Genomic DNA, 23,127 nt, shown 5'->3' on the forward strand with positions numbered 1-23,127 from the left:
AGGCCTATGTCACTATACAGAAATTGCGGCACGGAAGGATAAAATGAACTTTTATCCTTCCGTGTACTTAATACTTAACAGTATTAAGGGTAATAGTGTTACTAGACCTGACAGATTCCCTTTAAGAGAACTGTGCATAAATGAATGCCCAGAACCCTCAATGAACTTCCTCCAGAACAATGTGAGAGACTGGTAAAGTCACATACAAAATGATTACTTCAAGTTATTGCTGCTAAAGGTGGTTCTATAGGGTGTACTTAATTTAAAACACACCGTGCCCACATTTGGGTCTAGTTTTTGTTAATTTTTTCATATGTTATTAATCTGACGCTCTACTTACCTAGAACCGACTCTCTAAGGACCAGATGTTTTAATATATTTTGATACATAAACCAATAGAATTCAGAAAAGGTGTACTTAGTTTTTTTGCACATATGTTTGAATATATATGTATACGTTTTATATACACAGCTCTGGGAAAAATTATTTTCTGATTCTTATCTTTATAGGTATATTTTGGAATGAAATGTAAATTGTTCATTTATTCTATAAACTTATGACAACGTCTCTGAAGTTCCAATCAATACATTTTGTATTTTTTTTCTGAAAAGGAGAAATGGTAAACATTAAAATAAAATCAGTGCTTTCAGACGTAAAATAATTCAAAAAAACCAAACAAGTTCATACTCATTTAAAAACAACACTAATGTTTTAACTCAGGAAGAGTTCAGAAATCAGTATTTTGTGGAATAACCATGATTTTTAATCACAGCTTTCATGCGTCTTGGCATGCTTTCCACCAGTCTTTCACACTGTATCTGGCACAAAAATGGAAGCAGTTCTTCTTTGTTTGATGGCTTGTGACTATCCATCATCCTCTTGATTACATTCCAGAGGTTTTCAATGGGTTCAGGCCTGGAGATTGGGCTGCCCATGACAGGGTTTTGATGTGGTGGTCTCTTATTTTTTGCCAGAGCTGTATATTTAAAAAAAGATAATACAAAAATATACATATATATTACAGTGTCTTGTGAAAGTATTCACCTCCCTTGGTATTTTTTGTGCTTTGCTGCCTCACAACCTGGAATTTCCCTGTTTTTTGGGGGTTTGCGTCAGTTTATGTAAAGAACATGCTTACAAATCTTGAAATCCCATCCACTATGCTGTAACATTTGGCCACTGCTAGTTGGACACTGCAGAAGTACGCAGCGTCTAACCCACAGTGTTTACTGTTCGCTTGCACATACCCTAAGGGTATGTGCACACGTTGCGGATTTTGCTGCGGATCCGCAGCGTTTCTGCAGCTGCGGGTCCGCAGCAGTTTCCCATGAGTTTACAGTTCAATGTAAACCTATGGGAAACCGAAAACGCTGTGCACATGCTGTGGAAAAAAACGCGCGGGAACGCAGCAGTTTACAATCCGCAGCATGTCACGTCTTTGTGCGGAATCGCAGCGATTCTGCACACATAGGAATGCATTGATCCGCTTACTTCCCGCATGGAGCTATGCCCACCATGCAGGAAGTAAGTAGATCATGTGCGGATGGTACCCGGGATGGAGTAGAGGAGACTCTCCTCCAGGCCCTGGGAACCATATTTGTGTAAAAAAAAGAATTAAAATAAAAAATAATGATATACTCACCTTCTGATGGCCCCTGAAGTCCTCCCGCCTCTCAGCGCTGCACACGGCCGTCCGGTCACAGGGTTGCTATGCGAGCAGAACCTGCGATGACATCGCGGTCACATGACCATGACGTCACGAAGGTCCTTCTCGCATAGCATCTTTGGAACCGGACCGCTGCTTGCAGCGCCGAGGAGATCGGGACGTCGGAGGGTGAGTATAACCATTTTTTAAATTATTTTTAACATTAGATCTTTGCAGCATCAATAGTAAAACAAGTGCAGGAGTAAACCCGCAGTGGAAACCGCAAGACAAACCGCGATAAATCTGCAGGGATAACCGCAGAGGTTTTGCACTGCAGATTTATCAAATCCGCTGCGGGAGAACCCGCAGAGGACCCTTCCTACGTGTGCACATAGCCTAAGAGAGAGATAAAGAGAGGAGGAGTTACTGTGTATATACTGTATACTTATGTATACAAAATTAGAGGCACGTACAATAACCAGCCATCTACTTCAAATGAATGTGATTGAAATGTACTTGTAAAAACCTGGTAGCACTCCGTTTACTACCAATTTGACCTTGTCTAAATATTCTGATACATACGGTACTGTGCATGTAGGATAGCTGCGGAGACACCATCACGTGTTTCTCAACGCAAGCAGTGAATAGCCAGGCCTTTCCCCGGGAAGAAACAACCACGGGAAGGGCAGCATCTCAACACGTGATGGTGTCTCCGCGGTGTTGGATGTTTTGGTCTCCCCGAGGCCAATCATCTGTTCCTTTACAGCCCTTTACTAGGCACTGCTCCTAATAGCCAGATTCCTACTCCACACTGATGAGGGGCAAACACCCCGAAACAGCTGTCTGTGGATGGATACCATGCTTGGCATAGGTGGTTTTCCTGTATTGGATGTTTTCCTTTATTGGATGCTGCCCTTCCCGTGGTTGTTTCTTCCCGGGGAAAGGCCTGGCTATTCACTGCTTGCGTTGAGAAACACGTGATGGTGTCTCCGCAGCTATCCTACATGCATTTGCATATTTCCCATAAGGGATGGGGGCAGTGTTCTGGATCACTGCGTTGAGAAACACGTGATGGTGTCTCCGCGGTGTTGGATGTTTTGGTCTCCCCGAGGCCAATCATCTGTTCCTTTACAGCCCTTTACTAGGCACTGCTCCTAATAGCCAGATTCCTACTCCACACTGATGAGGGGCAAACACCCCGAAACAGCTGTCTGTGGATGGATACCATGCTTGGCATAGGTGGTTTTCCTGTATTGGATGTTTTCCTTTATTGGATGCTGCCCTTCCCGTGGTTGTTTCTTCCCGGGGAAAGGCCTGGCTATTCACTGCTTGCGTTGAGAAACACGTGATGGTGTCTCCGCAGCTATCCTACATGCATTTGCATATTTCCCATAAGGGATGGGGGCAGTGTTCTGGATCACTGCGTTGAGAAACACGTGATGGTGTCTCCGCGGTGTTGGATGTTTTGGTCTCCCCGAGGCCAATCATCTGTTCCTTTACATACGGTACTGTGGACAGATTGCTTACTTACATCCATAAGCCATAGATAGGTCTGTAACCAATCAATGCACTTTAGGGCTGTGAGAAAAATAATGTTTCTACCCTATTGCCTCAGTTCTATAAAACTCATACACATCAACTGGACACTATGCGGTATTCATTTCATCAGCTTTCATATAATCATGGGCTATTCTGACATGGATAAATATATGCCATTTATGTAGAACATATAATCCTATAAAAACAGACACCACACTTGCATACGAATAAAATACATTATTTACTAAATTCATATAATACCATAAATTCCTTCATTTTTAAAAATATATATACCGTATGTATGCCAGGACAATATCAAACACTTGAGCGGACACATAGGTGTAGTGGTATTGTAGAGAACAAAATCATATAGTCAAAAAGTACTCAGTTCATGGTTCTCCCAAAGGGATATAATAATATAATGTATAGTCAAATTACTCTATACATTTCCATTAAAGGGTTGTCTGCTACTTTTATATTGATGGCCTATCCTTAGGATAAGTCATCAATGACTTATGAAATGAAGCACTCATTTGCCGAACTGCTCCGTCTACTTGCAGTGGCCAGGGCTTGTTCATGCAGATCCACCTCCTATTGATTTGAATAGTAAGTAGATATGCAGCTCGGCAAGTGAGTGCTTCCGGCCTGCGGTAGCCAACAACACCGATAACAGCTGATTGGCGAGGTTGCTGGTTGTCAGACTCCGGCTGATCAGACATTGATGATCTATCCTAAGGATAGGCCATCAATGTAAAAGTAGAGGACAACCTCTTTAAGGTGCATGTGTATAAATAAGGATCTAAACATAACTGTATATAAATAAATAATTAACTAAACCAACACATAAGTTGCCTGCGCCCTGACGAGTTTTTTGAAAACTGCTTCTTCAAGGGAACATCGAGTGGAGGTGCTTTTTTACAGGAATATTGGCACACACCTATTTGTAATTTTCTGTGAATCGGTTTTCTGATTTATTTCTGTAGAACAGTCAACCCATATCAGGTTTGTGCTCTTCCAATTTGAAAAAAACATTACAGATGTTTTATTCCCATCCTATAAATTAACAAAACTTCACTTTTAGCACGCCCCATTAATGAGAAGAACACCAGACCACCTTTCACATGTCCACTGTCTATAATGAATAATCAGAAAGCTGCGAGAGGGGATAATTTCAAGAGACAGTCAATAAAGAAAGATTATGTGCTATCAATAGGCCTCAGTTATGGGAACTGAACAAGATACACAACACTCAGATCACTGTTATTATTTTATAACCTACTAAGATGGAATATGACGATTGTTTCATCGGCTGGTTGTTCTATCTTGGTCAGTGACATCACGTTACTTTATTTTACTTATATCAGAGCTGCAATATTCTACAATTTAAAGAATAATTGTACTTAAAAAAAATGCCTTGTCATAGAGACATATCCACAGGTTTAATAGATGGGGGTCCGTATACTGAAATCGCTAACAATTGCAAATAATGAAAGAACATAAGCACCGAAATGAGCATTGTTGTTTCCTAAGACTGAAGTTAGGCTCGATAGATAGTTCATCTTCTGTGTCACACAAGTCTATACTTTAGTTGAGTGAATCTGTTCCTTCATATTAGTGATCAGTAGGATTTCCAGGACCCAAATTCCCACCGATCAAAGCTTCTGACATGTTTTCATGACAAATAATAACTTTTTAACATACATTTGCCCATAAAATACACATGGTCATTTCAGACATTAATTCCAGTTTATCATTGCGTGCATATTTTCATAGCAAAGTTTTTAAACTACTAGTTCAAGCTATAAATGTACTAATTATATAGTATAAAAAAGTACAAATCAGTAATATCACTTGTTGTAGGAGTGTAATGGTGCCTCGTCTTTGTAAAATAAAGGACTATCACTACTATGCACGATTCAAGGCTCTTTAGCCAGTCATGCATTACTTTAAGAATTCTCACTTTGCATTCCGCTGTCTTGCTCTGTCACATTGAAGCCACTTAATGTATGTCTTTATAAGGTGGCAAATGCAAATATATTATTTAAGAAGGTTTGGAGTGACTGCACCCTTCAATAATTGGATTTAAGGCATAACTAACATACTTCTCTCTAGTGGATAGTTTAGTGACTCATAAATTTTACATTTTCATATTCATTATGGTAGTGTATTTTACCCCAGAGGAAAATCTAGAAATTTTCACTATAACTACATTTAGAGCTTGATATAAGTCAAATTTAAATTTTGGAGAGAAAAAATAAAATATACAGCGCTGATGAAGCTAAAAAATTTAGACTCACACAGTCAATTTACAATTTTTAAATTAAACTATGCAGCTATTTTATGTACAATTTTGGGAGCAATGACCATGCTTACATCCATGTATGTAAAAATAAAAGAGTTATTTCATGTGAAAGTTATTTTATGCAAAAAAAAAGTTTATTTGATATACGGTACTTATTAAGCAAAAAGATTTTTCATTATTAATTATACATATTCTAAAATAATTTCTTAGTTTACAATGTTTCCTTCAGATTAATGTTTTATGGGTCAGAATATTAGGAAACTTAAGTCATTATATCTGGCTGTGGCAATGCAGATGGTATCCAAAGTAGAAAAAGTGGTGGTATGCCAATAAATCTGGTATTAAATCAAATAGGTTACTGGCACCCAAAAAAATCAAAGGGTCATATAAAAGATTTGATTTGACACTAGTTCCAAAGGGCATTTAATTACTAATATTGGCTAAAAGAAAGTTCTAATTTATTTTGTAAAGTTAAAGAGCATTATAGACATAATCAACATCCAGCAAGACAAAAATCTATAAGAATTCACCCTTATTGTTGAAATGCCACTCTATATAAAATATGCAAAAAGATGAAAAAAAGAGTAGCCTAGTTTAAAAAAAAAGAAAAAAGTTAAAAAGAAGCCAGCTTGGACGATGGCAGTCAGGTATGTTTTTCTCTAAACGTTAGTGTGTATTTTGAAGAACCAGCATTAGACCAGGGACTACTGAGTAGAGAGTCAAGGTATGTCTGACAAGGTTCCCTATGTACACACATGGCAGATACCTGTCAGTCAATTAGATTAGGGTGGGGGATACGGCTGGGGATGGTGTCATACTAGTTACACATAAACTATGTACCCCAGCCGAGTCTTCAAACTATAAGATCTCTGCAATGCCGGAGCAATTAAGAGGAAACTATACCTGACTCCAATTGTGCAGCCATGCTTTGATACATGTTTCCCAGAGGCAGCATGAATCAAGTGACAAGTTCCCTTTGAATGTGACCAGTCACAAGGTCATAAGTGTCCAGTCTTTGACGTTATCTTATTCCCGCTGTTCCCCCGAGTATTCAATTTTATTTTATTTTTTTAAATCCACCATAGTGCACTTTTTATTAGTGGTAATTCTTATGAGAAAACCAATATCAAACAAAAAACCCTTTAAAAATGAATTTTTAATAATATCTTTAAAAGAAGGTAAAAACCCCCCACTAATATTCCTTAAAAATGGAATTGGTGTAGGGTCTTGAGACAATAGTCTCGTGAAAAATAAACATCGGAAAATGCAACAATGGCATAGAAAATTTAGAAATTCCAAATTTGACAATAATAGGAAGAGTCTAGAGAAGATAGAGTGTGCCTTACCCTAAAAATGACCCTTTCTGTCAGCGGAGGTTGGCATCCTGAGTAGCAAAGTGGCGCCCCCGCTCCACGTCGACTAACTGTCCTTGACCCTCACCAGGACTCCTTAACAAAGCCACCAAACACCCAATAAAGTGCTGTAGTGCAAAAAACTATTGTCATCTGATTTTAGGTGCCTAATATCCGCTGAGCTGTGCAGACAATAGAGCTCAGCGTTAATGGGACATATAAAGTGACCATATAAATATATGTCTTTCCAGTGACCATATGTCTGTCATGGGATTTCCAGAACAAGGCTAAAGTGTTATACATAGAGATATATCAATGGTTACTCTTTCTGCTTAAACTGATATCTCAGTATAATGAGAAAAAGGGGGAGAGGATTATACACACACCCCAATGCATAAAAAAATGGTCACATAATAAATTCACGTATAGGAGATGACATGGTTTCAGGTGTACAATGCCATTCTGTCGCCAAACAGATCACACTATAATAGATTTTTACAAAAACAGCCCCAATATTACAGGCATCGTGAATAAGCACTTATCTCAAAGGGGATAGTAAATTTATGGTCTTTACTAAAGGATCATGGCTCGCAGGCTTCTCAGGAGGCATGTCTTCAGATGCTCTACATGATTACCCTTTGAACCACACCCCTTTGAAAAAGACTTTAAAAAATGTAACACTAAAAAACAGCCCAAATCTCTGGGACCGTAAGGCGAGCTGGTATCAGTTTCTCTTTTAGAAGTGTATGCCTTACTAAATCCCTTTTTACTCATTTGCGCTACTTTCTGTTTAACTACAATCTTTCATTGACGTTACAGTTTATATTTTGAAAATATTGTAAATAAAAAAAAAAGAGTCAAATGAGAATATAAAAGCACCACAAAGATACACTGCAGCCTGAGAAACCTAACAAAATTACAAAATGCCATAAACCGGTTGGTTTCATAAAACAATAGTAACATTCTCTAGAGTACTGCAGGAATTGTAAAAGAAAGTGGGAGCAACACTTTGCTATTAAGAAATACTCTTTACTGTACCTGCGTTTTTCATGCCAGTCTTGATGAGGGGGCATGCTGGAGTCAGAGGTGTCTGATTCATTACGAAGAGCACAAATCTTAATGAAGCAGGTGTCAGAAAAGTGTTGCGCAGCTCCGTGCATGTTACAGCTGGCGGTACGCACCGAATAGATTAAAGATGGTAAAGGTGCGTTCACAGCCCGGGGTCCACCGTGCAGAGATGGAACCTGCTGCTATGTAATGGCGGCACTTTATGGCGGTACTACGCCGTAGTAAACTCGGGTTGAGACTCCGGGTAAGAGCTAAAGCGAACTCTGTTGCTTCACAGAGTCGCAGTGACACAAATTAAACGCTGTGCCCTGTTAGCGAACACAGGATGCAGCAGATGAACGCTAGTGGGATCCCTGAGACTCACCCCCACTAAGCTGGTGATTGATCCAGCTCTGACCCTCGGCCCTTTTGAGCCCGCGCCTGAGGACACCCCGAGTCAGATGCAGAGATCAAGCGGGAATTCCCACACTGACCAGTTGTCAGGATAAGTTAAGATTACAGCACAGAGTGCGTGCAGTGCCGTGCAGGCGGACACTGCTGGTTTGACGCAGTACAGATCCTGCTCTGGTGTAGGATAGCACTGTCAGGCGCTAGGTAGCTCCAACATTCGTGAACATTCAACAACACAAGGAATGGGAATGATTAAGGAGCAATCACCAGAACAAGCACACATCCACCCACACGATAATAGGTTTATACTAGCGCATGGCCGTGCGGCCATGCAAACCTTTTATAGCTGTAGCACTCAAGGACCATCCTAGTGGTCCAATAGGAGCTGCTACAGGACCTGAGCATGTGACCCCCGACCTCCAATGGGAGGTCGTCCTGTGGGCATGCTCAGTATGGGAAAAGCAGGACTTAGTCCCTGAAACGCCTGCTCGCTGCTGATCAGTACTGGCTACAAAGGCAGAGCCTGGAAAGGCAGCAGTAACCAAGAGCACAGTATCAGCTTGAGCCAGACGCTGGCACCGACGTCTCCGCTGAGCAGGCTCCACTGTGGCTGGAGGAGAATGGGAGACCGCAGCGGACATGGTTCGAGATTCCCCCTGTGCAGCGGCGGAGACTCAACTCCTAACAGTGCGCCTCGTCAAATACTGGAGTAAGATGTGTGGCATGATGTATGCCAACGTTTGGCTAGAATTAGATGAGCAGGCATCACGACTCCCCATCTTGCTCCTGTTCTTCCCATTTTAGCAAAACTTTGCAACTTTTCATAACAATTTACACTAGAAATCTAACTTTATTGCTTTGGTAAATTGGGAGATTAAATGTCAATTCATGTACTTTACATTTACAACACTCCATAAATTGACCTATATCGACAGTATGGGCATTCAGACGCTAAAGCAAAAATCCCATAGATGGTGATCGTAGGGATTTAAAAGACGGTGCAATTACTATTCACTCCGTATAAAAGCATTTTTTAATTTAATACTTTAAAAGAAAAAAAACAAAACATGTCACGCTCACGCCCTGACTTGTGGGCGTGAGCCAGGGGGTTTGTGGACCCACTGTGCCACAAACCAGACTACCCTGGAAGGGGCGTGACTAGGACAGCTGCCTTGGTTTTCACTGGAGCCTCTGATGGTGAGGTCAGGCTTTTGCGGCAGGCAGCTGCCAGGCGCCACTCCAGGGCGGTGTCTGGCTGTGGCTGCTGATCCCACTTGGGAGACAGGAACACTAGGACAGGTGGGGACGACAGGCAGGACTGGCAGATGAGCACTGCCAAAACTTGGACGGGTGGGCTGGCAGGCACAGCAGAGACACAGGGCTGGCAGGCACGGAAGAGACACAGGGCAGGCAGGCAGGCATAGCAGAGAAGAAACAGGTAGAAGTGGTGTATGAATTAGGTAGGATCCTGTACACACAGCGGGTGCAGGTACTGGTTCTGATAGGAAGGAATGGTGTATGGAGGAACAGATAGATCCTGTTCACACAGCGGGTGCAGGTACTTGTTCTGATAGGAAGGAATGGTGTGTGGAGAAACAGGTAGAGACCTGTTCACACAGGAGGAGAACCGCAAGGTTGCGGAGAAGAGCGTAGAGCAGCAAGAGGTTCTGCAGAGGCAAGAACAAAGCAGAGCTGAACCACAAGGTATACGGAGAAGAGCTGCAGCAAGAGGTTCTGCAGCAGTGGGGTCTAAGCGGAATAGAACTGCAAGGTAAGCGGAGAGGAACTGCAGCAAGAGGTTCTGCAGTAGCAGGAACAAAGCAGAGCTGAACTGCAAGGTATGCTGAGAAGAGCTGCAGCAAGAGGTTTTGCAGCAGCAGGAGCAAAGCAGAGCTGAAAGAGAACAGAACCGTAGGAGTACGGAGCAGAGGTAAAGCTGCAAGAAAATGGAGACCAGGCAAAGAGGGAGGACACAAGGAAATACACAGCAGGGAAAGAAGCCACAGACAAGGAGACAGGGAGACAGAGATAGGACAAGGTTCAGACAAGGTAATGGAATGATACAAGGCACAAGAACAAAAAGACAGGGACCAGGATATTCTGCCTCCTGGAGGGCGGACAGACCAAAACAAGGACACAGACACTGAGACCAGGATATACAGCCTCCTGGAGGGCAGACAAACAAAAGCAAGGCAAGGAGAAAAGCCTCCAGAGAAGGAGGAACACAGAGCAAGGCCTGGCAGCTCAGAAGCTAGACACTAACTGAGTTTAGACATTGCACAGGCCCAGTCCACAGGGTGGAGCTGCCCTTAATACTAGAGGCCTTTTGGTAATTGGTCAGGAACACATTAGACAGGTGCACCCTGATTCCATAAGAACCAGAGAGTTCTGGTGCCGCCCCCTATACACACAGCCAGGAAGCAAGCAGAGAGCAGAAGCATAGAACATGAAGCTGGCAACAGACAGAACACAACATGACATGGAGCAGTGAGTAAGATGGTGTGTGAGGGATGGGAGGCCTTGTAGTGATACCAGCAGAGTTGTTACACATGTACACAAATAAAAAAACAAGGTTGTCTCTAGGAATACACTAGGTAGGGCCCTGGTAGTTAGTAAATAGCAAAAATTGTGAGTTCAAAGTGTCACATGTTTCCATATCTAAAGCTTTACACTGCTTTACACTCTTACGATATGCAGAATTCTGGTCTGGAGCCTTAATACCACTTTTTGTTTCAGCTCCATTCTAAGGTACAGATATATAATTTTATTAGAATTTATTTTCTTTGTCTTTGTTTATTTTGCAAAGTAAAGAACAGTTTTCATATTAGCCATCTGGTGAGCTTACAGGCATGTAGTATATTATATTATATTATCTAATTGAATAGAGGGCAATACCCATGCATGTAATTAAGATTCACACAATTCAAAAGTGACGCTTTATAATTGCACAAGGAAGTGGCAGGGGATTTACATTCTGCATGGTTTCTCTTTGAGTCCATCAGCAAACAAGTTTAGGGATAATTACATAATTAATTATATTAACTCAATCAGAAAAAGTATTAACTGTAAAACAAGGAATTGATAATGTTTCTAGAAAGCAAAAATCTGAATATAAAATCAATCATTCAGATTGACCAGTAAGTTTTGAACACAATACTTAAACTTGCACTTGGAAACAAGAGCAAGACTTGACACAAAGGGCACCATAATCAGTTTTGTGTTTATATTGTTCCATAGCTTAAATTTTCCATTGAGGCACACAGGGGGGTTCTAGTAATGCGTACTCTGTTGTGTGTTATGTTATGGAGGTATTTTCTCCTACAAGAATTGTTCTGGGAGAGAATGCAGTGCGTTAAAAAACATTCTACAGCACACAGGCTATCTGTAATACAGAGACATAGCGTAATGCTCGGACATGGGTAAGTTCGGCGGACGACACAGCATATAAAAGCAACGCGAAGGAAAAGAGAGGAAGGCACTAGTGGTAGGGAGCGAGGGATTGGATACCTCCTGACAACAACCTGTGCCTGTCTCTAAGCTCCCCTAACACCCTATGCGGGTCCTTCCCCTGCCACTGCCACGTGCCTGATCCCTGATTGTCACCTCAATATGCCCTGGCTAGTGCACTGGCAGCCAAGGACACTAGCCTCACCACTGCAGATGGTAAACTACAGGGGAAGTGACATACACAGGACAGACAAAGAAAAAGGGAGAAATACTTAGCATCAGGCTCTACTGCTACACTCCACAGCAGCAGAGAAAATGGCACTAGGAATATGCACTCCCACAGCAGCAACACCACCAATAGGAGAGCTCCAAACCCCTAGATGGTCTCCATAGAAGAACTCTATAACCGATGATCAGCTGATGGATCATGTGACTATTTCAAGGAAGGTGGGAGTGATTACCAAACAACATAAGCTTACCAACCTAAAAGAACAGCCAGCAAGAGACTGACATTAACTCTTGCTGGACTAAATTGAAAAAACAACATTTAAATATCAGCAGAACCAAAGCTGCTACGAATCCCATAATGAATCGTGACACATAGGCACTCCATCCTATATTGCTATGCCCTTACATGCATGACCCTTTTTTATAGTCAAAACATTTTTGAAGGTTCTTATTGTAGGGATTTGAAAAAACTTTTGTCCAAATGATTGCTTACACAGCGTTAGTACTTAGCCTTCCCGAGTCCAGTGCCTGCTTTCTGCCACTGCTTGGGTTTCTATGCACTGGCGTCAGTCGTGATGTCATGACCATAGTGTAAGTCACTGCTGCAGACAATCAATGAGCTCAACAGCAAAACTGCTGAGCTCAGTGATTGGCTGCATAGGTGATGATCACTGTTGTTTGAGCGTCACTGCTGCAGCAAGTACACAGAGACCACAGTAGCGGTGGAAAGCTGGTGCTGGCCCCAGGGAGGGTGAGTACCTCTATGTTTGATGATTTCCAAGTATGTAATTGTTTGGGCACATGTTTCCTTGCTAATGGAAAACCCCTTTGAGTCTACTCATCATGCTGACTCTTTATGCAAATGTAATGCAACTTTTTCAACATACTTGAATTATAGCTTCAAATAATATTTCTGTTACAAAATTGTTTTATATACAAAGAAGAGTAAAATAAAAATATAGAATCAAATCAGAAAGGCAGCACTCCAGCAAACAGAAACTGCATCTTCTATTTCTGACACAGTTTTCCCTTTGACAGTTGCCTCTCTGATCCTACCTTATCTTTATTCTGCTACAATATTGCACATAAGATCAAACGCGAGAAAGCAAATGTAAATCATTTATTCTGTAAAAGCCTGGGGCTTAATTCATTAGTGCTTAGAAATATCTCCTTAGATTCATCCTTGCTCCCATAAAGAATGGTAATGGAACAGGTGTTTAAAGCTCACTTGTAATGAACACTTTAATTATTGAGCAAAAAGAAATATCATGACGATTACCAGAGCTGCAAAAAGAAGCAAAAAAAAAGCAATTTATCATTTGCTCAAAGTTTAAAAAACAAGGTTTGGACCAGAAGGGCAGTGAAATGTTTGTATTATTACAAAGTCATTGGATAACTGTGCCAAAAAGAGCTCTAAATAAAATTAAAATATGGATTGCAGCTCTTTCATGTATGTGGAACTAACGAGCATGGCTTGGGGCTCCAAAGACAATATATAAGGCAAAAAGTAAAAAAAACATCTCAGGCAACAAGTACATTTAGGTTACATTTACACATCCGTGTGACATGTCGCAAGTGCTGTCCGTTCATGTCTCAGACAGCACCCTGACCCATAGATCTTCATACAAACTGTTAGGACTGGCGCACCAAATAATAATATTAGAGAATATGAGGTGCGTTCGCAGTCGGGGGTCCACCGTGCAGAGATGACACCTGCTGCTGAGTAATGGCAGACGGACACTTGCTCACACGTGGGTTAGACCTCACCCAGTGTGAATAGAAGCGAACTCTGTTGCTTCAGAGTCACCACAAATACGCTGCATCCTGTTAGCAGTCACAGGGTGCAGCTGAAAGACACTAGTGGGATCTCTATGAATCACCCCCACTAAACTGGTGATTGGACCTGCTCTGACCCTCGGTGGCTTTTGAGCCCACGCCTGAGGATGCCCTGAGTCAGATGCTAAGTCCAAGCGGGAATTCCCACCCTACACTGACCGGCTGTCAGGAAAAGCGCACTGTTTGCGCACGGTGCCGTATAAGCCGGCACTGCAAAGGCACTGTAACGTGTGCTTGATGTGCAGATAGCACTGTTGGGCGATAGATAGCATCCACCATTCGCGAGCAGTCAACAACACTAGGAAGGGGAATGATTAAGGAGCGACAGTCACACATCAATACACACACGTTATCAAGTATACACTAGCGCATGGCCAAGCGGCGTTGCGAACCTTTTATAGCAGTAGTGCTACGGGACCTTCCTGATGATCCAATAGGAGCTGCAACAGGACCTGAGCATGTGACCCCTGACCTCCAATGGGAGGTCGTCCCGTGGGCATGCTCAGCATGGGAAAAGCAGGACTTAGTCCCAGAAAGACCTGCTCGCTGCTCATCAGTGCTGGCTACAAAGGCAGAGCCTGGAAAGGCAGCAGTAACCAGTCGCACAGTAACAGCTTGAGCCAGAATGAGAAGAATGAGAGAGCGCAGCGGACATGGTTCGAGATTCCCCCTGTGCGGAGGTGGGGACTCGACACCTAACACAAACAGGTCTGAATTCCTTGTCCGCGAGGCTCACAACATGTCCTATTCTCATCTATTCTGCGGATCACCCTCAGCCATTAAAGTCTACGGGGATCTGTATTAAGCAGATGACACACAGAAGACAGACTGTGTGTATCAGAGTTCAGTTTCATCTGTTTTTAAGAGATCCAATAAGACTCAATAGATAAAAAGATCACAGGGTCTACCTGCTTCTGTGAAAAAACTGGATGATAAAAAAATGGAAGCACCTAGGATGACACCGGTGAAAAAAGATATTTCTCTCAGATGGTAACACTCAAATGTAAGAATGTAGTGTTAAAGGGATTATCCTGAAATATTTTTTGTTTTCTTTACTATGGGCCTAAGAAATAACAGTCAGGTAGTTCCTTACTATCTGCCTATTGTGCCCAGTGTCGATCTCTACTGGCACAGAACAGTCACAGACCGCTCATGCCAGCGATTCAGCAGCATCCGCTGACAGCTGGCTCCTCGCTGCCTGAGGGCAGCTGGCTGTAAATCAGCATAATGTCAGCAGCCACATCCTGTTGACAGAGCAGCTAGAAGAAGAGCTGCTCTGTTGATGTGGAGCAGCTAAATTGTCTGCAGGAGTGGTCAGTGACTGTCCTGTGCCGGAACCTGGAAGAGCAGGCAGGTTTGCCTCTGTTAGCCACTACTTGCCTTTTTTTTTTATTGTGAGCCTAAAAACTAAGTCCAGGTCATCCTGATTAATTCCACCTCACCTTTGGGAGGGACTTGTGTCAGAGAATGGTGCTCTTTGGAGAGCCAAATATCAGAGGTGTTCTCAACTAAACTAGCTCAGTAATTGAGTATTTAATGTGGTAATGCACTTTTTAAATTCGAATAAACATAAAAAGTCCCTGTATAAAATCAGAGGCATACAGAGATAGAATATGGCCCCGTAAAAGTCAATGAGTTCCTTATAGCGCTATATGACTTAAAAGCTACACGAAGCCATAATATGAAACCAACTCTACACCCAGCAATCAGCAAGTTATCACATATCCAATCATTAACCCTTTAATGCATTCATCATACAACAATAAAAACAAAGGTTTGATGGACAATGCAGAAAAGTATGTAAGCAGCCTTATGGAGGCACAATGGGTCCTGACAATGAGCCTCAGACATTCTATTTTCTGCCATAAGATGTCCCATACAGTATTGCATTACTGAAATTTTATCCCCTACCCCTAGAAGCAATACTTTTTGGGGAATACCTCTCTAAATTGCATCATCACATTTTATCTACCGTATATGGAGTGAGAGTAGAGCTTCAGAAAATTTCATGGTTACTGTATTAGGGCTTCGTACTAAAAATGACAAGCTACAATGCTGACGAATTTCCCCAATACCACACCTGTCTCGCGCCGATTATATCTAAACTGAGCTGTAACATGAGTTTATTTTTAATCTTTCTTAAACTATCATATATGAATGTGTAAACGTGAGATGGAAATTTCCTATTTCCATACATCTACCTTACCTTTGCTAACTGTGAACACATAGAGTCACATGCTCATCTAAAAGGTAAGAAAGACTCATTGAGAAGGATACGTCAAAGCACATAATCAATATAATGTATGCTGCCTGCCCAACAGATAAACATTTAACAATGAGAGATTTCAGTCTTCACACATCCTCAAAGTTCATATCCTGTCAGCTGGAGAAGAGATGAAAGGCGATGTGTCAACTCTTCAAACCTGTTATGTAGCTATCTAGTTGGACCTAAAATATTAATAATGAATGTTCAAAATAAAATATTGAAAGTTCTTTTTGGAAATTACTGAAGATGAAACAGGCATTTGAAGTTTCCCCTGCATTATACCTTACTACGGCATCTCCTGCAATGCCACTGTGCTTGAGTTTTCTACTTACTTCATATTCTTCTTTGAATCCGTAGCCTTCAGCACATTTCATCTGTGTGATGTGCTGCAGTAAGTCAGCTACCCGGATAGCTGGGTGAAGCTGGCCTGTCTGATAGGGAACATCAACTGTCTCCCGTTTCTTGTATGTATGGGATTGGGCTAAACTGCTTGTCTCGCTGTTGGTGTGGTTTTCATCTAGAAGCAAAAAAACACAATAAATTATTGGTTGGCATACTGAAATCATAAAAACCCACAAACAAGGCTTCCTTGGTGGAAATGAAATTATGAAAGCAATGAGAAAAATATATAGCTTATTTCATATAATCAGAAACAATCCATCAATTGCAAATGGAAAAAACATTATTCTAATTCTCCCATAGTAACCAGGATTGGGCAGGACGATGAATTACAATAATAAAAAGTGACACATTATATCATACAAATATGGGACAATATGAAATACAATGGTTGGACATTTGGTATGGCAGACATACAGCGTGGATTCAGAGTTTCACTCCATTCGTTCTCATGCAACTGATAGGAACGTAAGGTTGTTACATAGCAAATGAAACAGGTCCAAACACAACCCAACATAAAACAGACCCGGTGGTAGAATAAAGACCTGCAGGATTCCCACAATCACTTGGCCTTATCCCGTGTTGGGAGAGTATGTCAAGAGAGATCCTCAACCAGCACTGGAAAAGTTCACCAACCTCCCCCATGGATGTTTCTTCAGAGGGTAAGAGTGGTAACTTACCATTAATTGGCACTTTAAAGAAGATACATATCAGGAGGGAAAAGAGTAGGAAAAAAATGAGACAGGGCATAAGCAATTAAAATGTATTCAGTATCAACAGTCTGGCTCCTGACAGTGGTCAAAATAAAAGGAAGAGGAAGGGTATAAGGCCAAAAAATAAAGTCACCACATAATAGGAGGACGAGATTAATAGGAAACTATAAATGTTGATGTCACATACCTAGCGGTAATATAGATCTATGGCAAGCTTATATGGTTTTTATTTTGTTTCTTAATTTAGAGTTTTCATTTGAAATATATTTATCTAGGGATCTGCAATTACTGGTGAAGCTAATAGGGAGCAGACTTGGTCCTCCGTCAAAGTTTCTGAGTCAGTGTTTTGTTGTCTAAGCTCACATATGGATATAAGAAGGAGATTACGGTCAATATTTCAATGAATTGTCATTTCAGTATGGAACATCCAATAACTAATGCATTTCATGCACGTGTAAGATGGAGATATAGTTCTATGAAGGGAAATTAAATTAAGTTTAGATACTTTTAAACATTCTAGAACATGTCTAAAAATAAGATACGACACAAAGGACAAAAAATCAACGTCATTTAATTTGTTTATTTTTAATTGTCAAATAATCCATCAAATTTTTGTATCACAGTATATCCAACCTAACTCCATATCCTCATGAGATTCTGGTCCAGTCCTGGTTTTCAAACTCCCATTCTGGTCCTGGTATTCCAGATTTTCTACAGAAAATTAAAAATGCCATGACCAGAATGCATCGAAAAGACAGAACATTTCGAAACAAAAATTCAATAACGGAAAATGAAATTGTCCCCAATCCCCCCAACAACGTCTTCCGTACAAAATGTAACACAGAAGATATTTAATATTAAAAAATATATATATAATATATATACAATTTTATAATGCATAAAAATCATTTAACGTATTTAGAACTACATATCATGCAACATCTTTAATAAAGGTCTCAAAGCAGCACAAATAGTTTTTAAGCTTTCACAATAAATAGTATTATACACTAGAAAAGGAAATAAAGGAAGAATAACTACAGTGCTTTTCCCTTCATTGAAAACATTATTAAATAAAATTAAAAAAAAATTACAGAAGCATTTTTATTGATTTTATAAAACACTTGTTATTACTGTTTATACTTTAAAAATTGCCACTTAGACAGGGTTTCGATGGGGTTTGTCACCAGATCTTACTTTTTTTTGCACTTTGGTCTTATGTTTTCTGCTATGAAGAAACATTACAAAAACTCACAGTGACAAATATTTTACATCTGTGTACGCAAGTATGAAAAAACAAGTGCATTTGGGGTTTACCAATAATTTTCCACGCTAAACTAAAAAAATAAAAACATTTGCTTGGTAGTATAAAATTAGAACTTCTTTGGTGTAATATACTAATTATTACACATTTATGTTTTGGGAATATGAGCTTTGTCTATATGTTTACAAAGTATTTAAAGGGGTATTCTCATCACCTAAAGTGATACACGTGGATATGCCAATGCTTTATAACCACTAATGATCTGACCTCTAGGGCACCTAATAATCCTGAAGATGGAAGAGCTGACTTGCCTAATTCAGTGCATTGGTCCTTCACAGTCTTTCAAGGGTGTGAGAATGGGGCCATCTACCAGTTTATAATTTGGGCCAACTGCGATTTTTTGCATGGGGTCGACAGCAGTTTCTAATATCAAAATTGGTGGGCACTGTTCCCTCTAAGCTGTGCACTTTGAATTAAAAATGCCCCACACCGCACACTGCAGAAATGGACTTATTGGCCTCATTACTACGTTGTCAGAACTTTTTCCCTTCCAAACTGCTCAGTGTAGAGGGAACATGGTTGATGGGGTCCCTGAGGTTACACCACTACAAAACATAAAGTATCCTAGTGACATGCCATCAATTTATGAGATGGAAAAAAACACTTTAAAGGGTCTTCCCACAACTCATTTTTCTCTGGGGTGTTAAATGTCTGGCCCTTAGCAACTCTACTGTTAGGACTCCCTTGAAGTAATAGAAGACGGGTTACAAATTGTGCATTCTTTACTCTAAGGCTAAATTCGTATAGTGCAAAAACAGCAAACCTTCTGCTAAAATCCACTGCATTTTTCAGAGCCAGCATAGCGCATGAGATTTTAAGGAATCTCACGCACAGACTGAAAATACATTTGCGGCATGAATTGACCGTTGCGGCAGGTCTGAGATCCACAGCATGTTAATTTATGCTGTGGCTATAGATGTAAAGGGTGAAATGCGCAGCGCTCCTCTCACCCTCTCTCAATGGTAAATCTGACTGTGGATAGCGCTGCTGCCGGAGGTCTGCACTGGAGATGCTACGTGGGAATGTAGAAGAAGGTGGGCAATCTGGAAATGTAAACCCTGCAGATAGGAAGACCTGTTATTGGGCTCATTCGTACTGATTACTATATGGTTTTCACCATTTGCTTTCATGGCTTAGATGGAACAGTGATGTTGAGTATATGTTCTGCATATTCATCTAATGTCTATAAGCCTTCAGAAACTATTGAGCAGAGCACATGGCTGTATTTGTCTCTATCAGCCCCACAGACTTAATGGAGCGGCCACAATCATAAGCCATTATTACGGTTCTGTACAGGGATGTTGTCCCTTTTTTGTTTATGCACAGGTAATTCACTGCAAAAACTTTCTTTCTAGATTAAATGAGTAGAGTAAATGTAATGAATTTATGTAATCCAATGATATGTCAAACCTGCCTCTAAAGTATCAAAATGAAAAATAATAAAACTAGATAAAAATTATGGCTTTTCGTATCTAGCATTAGTTTGGTGCAGATGGCTCCCTCCTGAAATCTGATTGATTACTTACAGGGTAAAACAACAGAACATTGGCACACCATTGTGCGGACAATAAAACACAAAGCCGTGCGCCATGCACAGCAAAAATCTATTGTTCACCCCTTCCATGAATTTAATACCCGTCATAATCATACTTTCAATGTCATAAGTGTTGGACAGAGATAAGGGAATGACAAAATAAAATCTAAGATTTTATTTAATAGGCTTAGTATAATCCTGCAATTAAATCACACAGATTTATTCACCCAAACTCTGTATTTCTTCCCTCAAGGGACATATATCTGCTAGATAAAACCGCTAACCAAAGACAAATGTGACAAAAAGTACGGATCAGTCCTGTGTGGGTTCTGGTGATAGTGTTCTACTCTGTCATTTTTGTGTGATTTGTGCTATGCATGGAGCGAATGTGTAAACCATCAAGGACAAGTGTTATGGCCTTGAAATAAACTGAATGAGTAAAAGCTCTTTAACCGACGGCCAGGCATTTATAAAGGCATATTCAAGACCGCTGGTCAGTGAAAATATGTCCACCGATCAAGCTACAAATGAGGAAATTGCCCTATATAAACAGAGATGTGCTGCCGACACTGATGAACCTGTAAGCGAATGTCCGAATCACACATCACTCATCACTTGCTGATGGAAACCAAACTGCGCAACTGAAGTTGCAACACTGCTAATTGGCGCATGTTTTGGGCAAAAAAATGCGCAAGTGTAAAAGATAACGGTGAGCGATAAGTTAGTTCTCTAGTGAATTCTACGTCACCAATACACAGCTCAGGAATGATAGAAATATAAAAAATGTGCTGTCCATGACGTATACACTGATGCGCTAGCTTGTGGTGGGCAGTCCTTTTCATAATTCAACAATAAATGCTGGTCATTTAATGTATGTTAAAAAATCAATAACAATAATAGTATTATAGATATAAACCACCATTGCCGACGATAGTACTATAAATGGGCAGTAACAGTAGGGCCTGATGTTTGCTTCCACCAATGTGCTTTTTCTATGGATGAGTTCCACACCCTTTTATGTTCTAGAAATGCAATTCCTCTGCTGAGGGTAAGGTCTGTTTCCCAGATCCATAAAAGATGGACCAATCTCACATGGTAAGACCCAGCCTGACCACTGGGTGTCCTCATCTGAGCTACTACTTCAGATATACCTAAGAGGCAGTTAGAACAGGTCGGGAGATCCAGTCAGGAGACCCGGTTGTTGGGTCAGGTCTTCCAATGCGAGACTGGTCTTTGTTTCAAGGAGGTGTGAAACAGGCCTTATGGAGAAGAATCAGGCTTTGCTGTACTCAGTTATAAATGTCTTTTGTCAGCTCTGCTAACTTTGTAAGAACGTACTTACATTTATGGGATATTCTGGGAATATAAAAAAAATACATAGCTATAAGAAATAAATTCCTAAGAACCTTTTATTAGCAAATTACATTAATCATATTAAGCATATTACATTAATCTGCTACCATCTTGTTATAGTTACACAAACCTGATCTACAGTGTTAAAGGGGCTGTGTCAGCCTCTTTCTTCAGGAGCAACCGTTTCCCTGCCTCCTTCCTTCCTGTTTGCCGAGAGCAGTGCACTTCTAAAAGTTTAATAGCAATAAAGAACGTGACAGGTTCCCTTTAAGAACCTTTTATTGTGTCTGGTGAAGTGATTGTTCTTTTGCATGGGTGCATTTCCACTGAATGATGCATAATATGAAAAGGGTGACTGTCCACCGTGCTTCAGATGCACACTGAACAATCTAGAATAAACTTTTTTTTAATACCCTGCCAGTTATCTCGACAGCACAGATCCTGTTTATACAGCACAATGCCTTCCAATACAAAAAAAATATTTTTTTACAGTCAGTTATGATGATTACATGACTTAAAAAATATTACTATTTGTCATCTTTGGCACTAGTTTCACTGACATGGGTACTGGAGTGGGCATCAATGGTGTCTCTTTCAAAGCCCTTGTCTATGGGATTGACATGGGGCTTACATTTAGTGACATGAATGAGACTTGCAACCTCTCATGTACTGGAACATTAATTCCATTGTATATATTTATAATTTTCCCGGTGTTAGTTGTGGCTATTCTATATACATTTTACTTGAAAATGTAATTAAACGCCCCAATTTATGAGTTTTACTATACCTTATATATATATATATATATATATATATATATATATATATATACTTTATATTAAAGTACATCACAGTAACTCTTCTAAGATATTAATTATAAATTGTGTCCAACAGCAGGGGTACTACGCCTACTCACAGGTCATAATTGTAAGTCCAAGATCCCAGAAAGAGGTCACTTCATAGCAGAAAACACACTGTAAACCTTAAGTTATTTTTCCCATTGGACTGATTCCTTTATAAGACTTTTTGATTATATGATATTTCCAAATGTCTACAATTTCCAAATTGCCTGATGGCAGGAAAGACGGGACAGCAAATCAATCAGGTAAATGAATCTGTGTCTGCAGAATAGGGCTGCGGAATGAATATCTGACCTCAGGTCCAAGCCCAATGAAATAATAAGACCCATGGAAGGTGAGACGACTCTCCGAGTCTTGACATGTTTAAATAAGGAAAATTCATATTGATCTGCCGTCTGATGAGATTTGCACTGATACTTTACAAATGAAAGCTTTCTCGATATTGCCATCTGTTGATTGAATAGTTTATTTTAAGCTTTGATCTCATGTATAAAATCATTACATATAAACAAAGAGAAGTGTTGCCAATGAAGGGAAAAGCATATATGCTACAATTTATGACCGGAAGCTGTGGATATACAAAATAAACCAACTAAATACTGATACTGTGCTATCCAGGTTCAAGGAAGAAAAGACAGAGGCATGGCATTTCCAGACAAATGTTCCACATCAGGGGAGCCAGCATTTCACGTCCCGGTAAGTACTGGACTACAGTTCCCATTAACCTCGACATTTTTTGCCCAAGACAAGTTGATGGGCGTTGTAGCCCAGTATGGACGAAACAGTGCCATGCTGACCTCCTCTGTTACATATTGAATTTTGGAAGGTATTCATCTCCGACAAGCAGTCACAGTGAAAAAAAAGTGTCCCACAA

At 40.5% G+C, this 23,127-nt stretch overlaps 1 protein-coding gene across 5 annotated transcripts in view; it reads right to left on the bottom strand.

Annotated features, from left to right (window-relative positions):
* The window catches only part of PTPRM (protein tyrosine phosphatase receptor type M), a 995,903-nt gene that overhangs the window by 124,622 nt on the left and 848,154 nt on the right, over window positions 1-23,127 (bottom strand). For all 5 annotated transcript variants that reach the window (XM_077270222.1, XM_077270225.1, XM_077270224.1 and 2 more), the window contains one exon: window positions 16,406-16,590. In XM_077270222.1, the coding sequence (XP_077126337.1) occupies window positions 16,406-16,590 (185 nt within the window). The remainder of the gene's footprint in view (window positions 1-16,405; window positions 16,591-23,127) is intronic.

Source organism: Ranitomeya variabilis, chromosome 6 (genome assembly GCF_051348905.1).
Source record: "Ranitomeya variabilis isolate aRanVar5 chromosome 6, aRanVar5.hap1, whole genome shotgun sequence".
Classification (NCBI taxonomy): Eukaryota; Metazoa; Chordata; class Amphibia; order Anura; family Dendrobatidae; genus Ranitomeya; species Ranitomeya variabilis.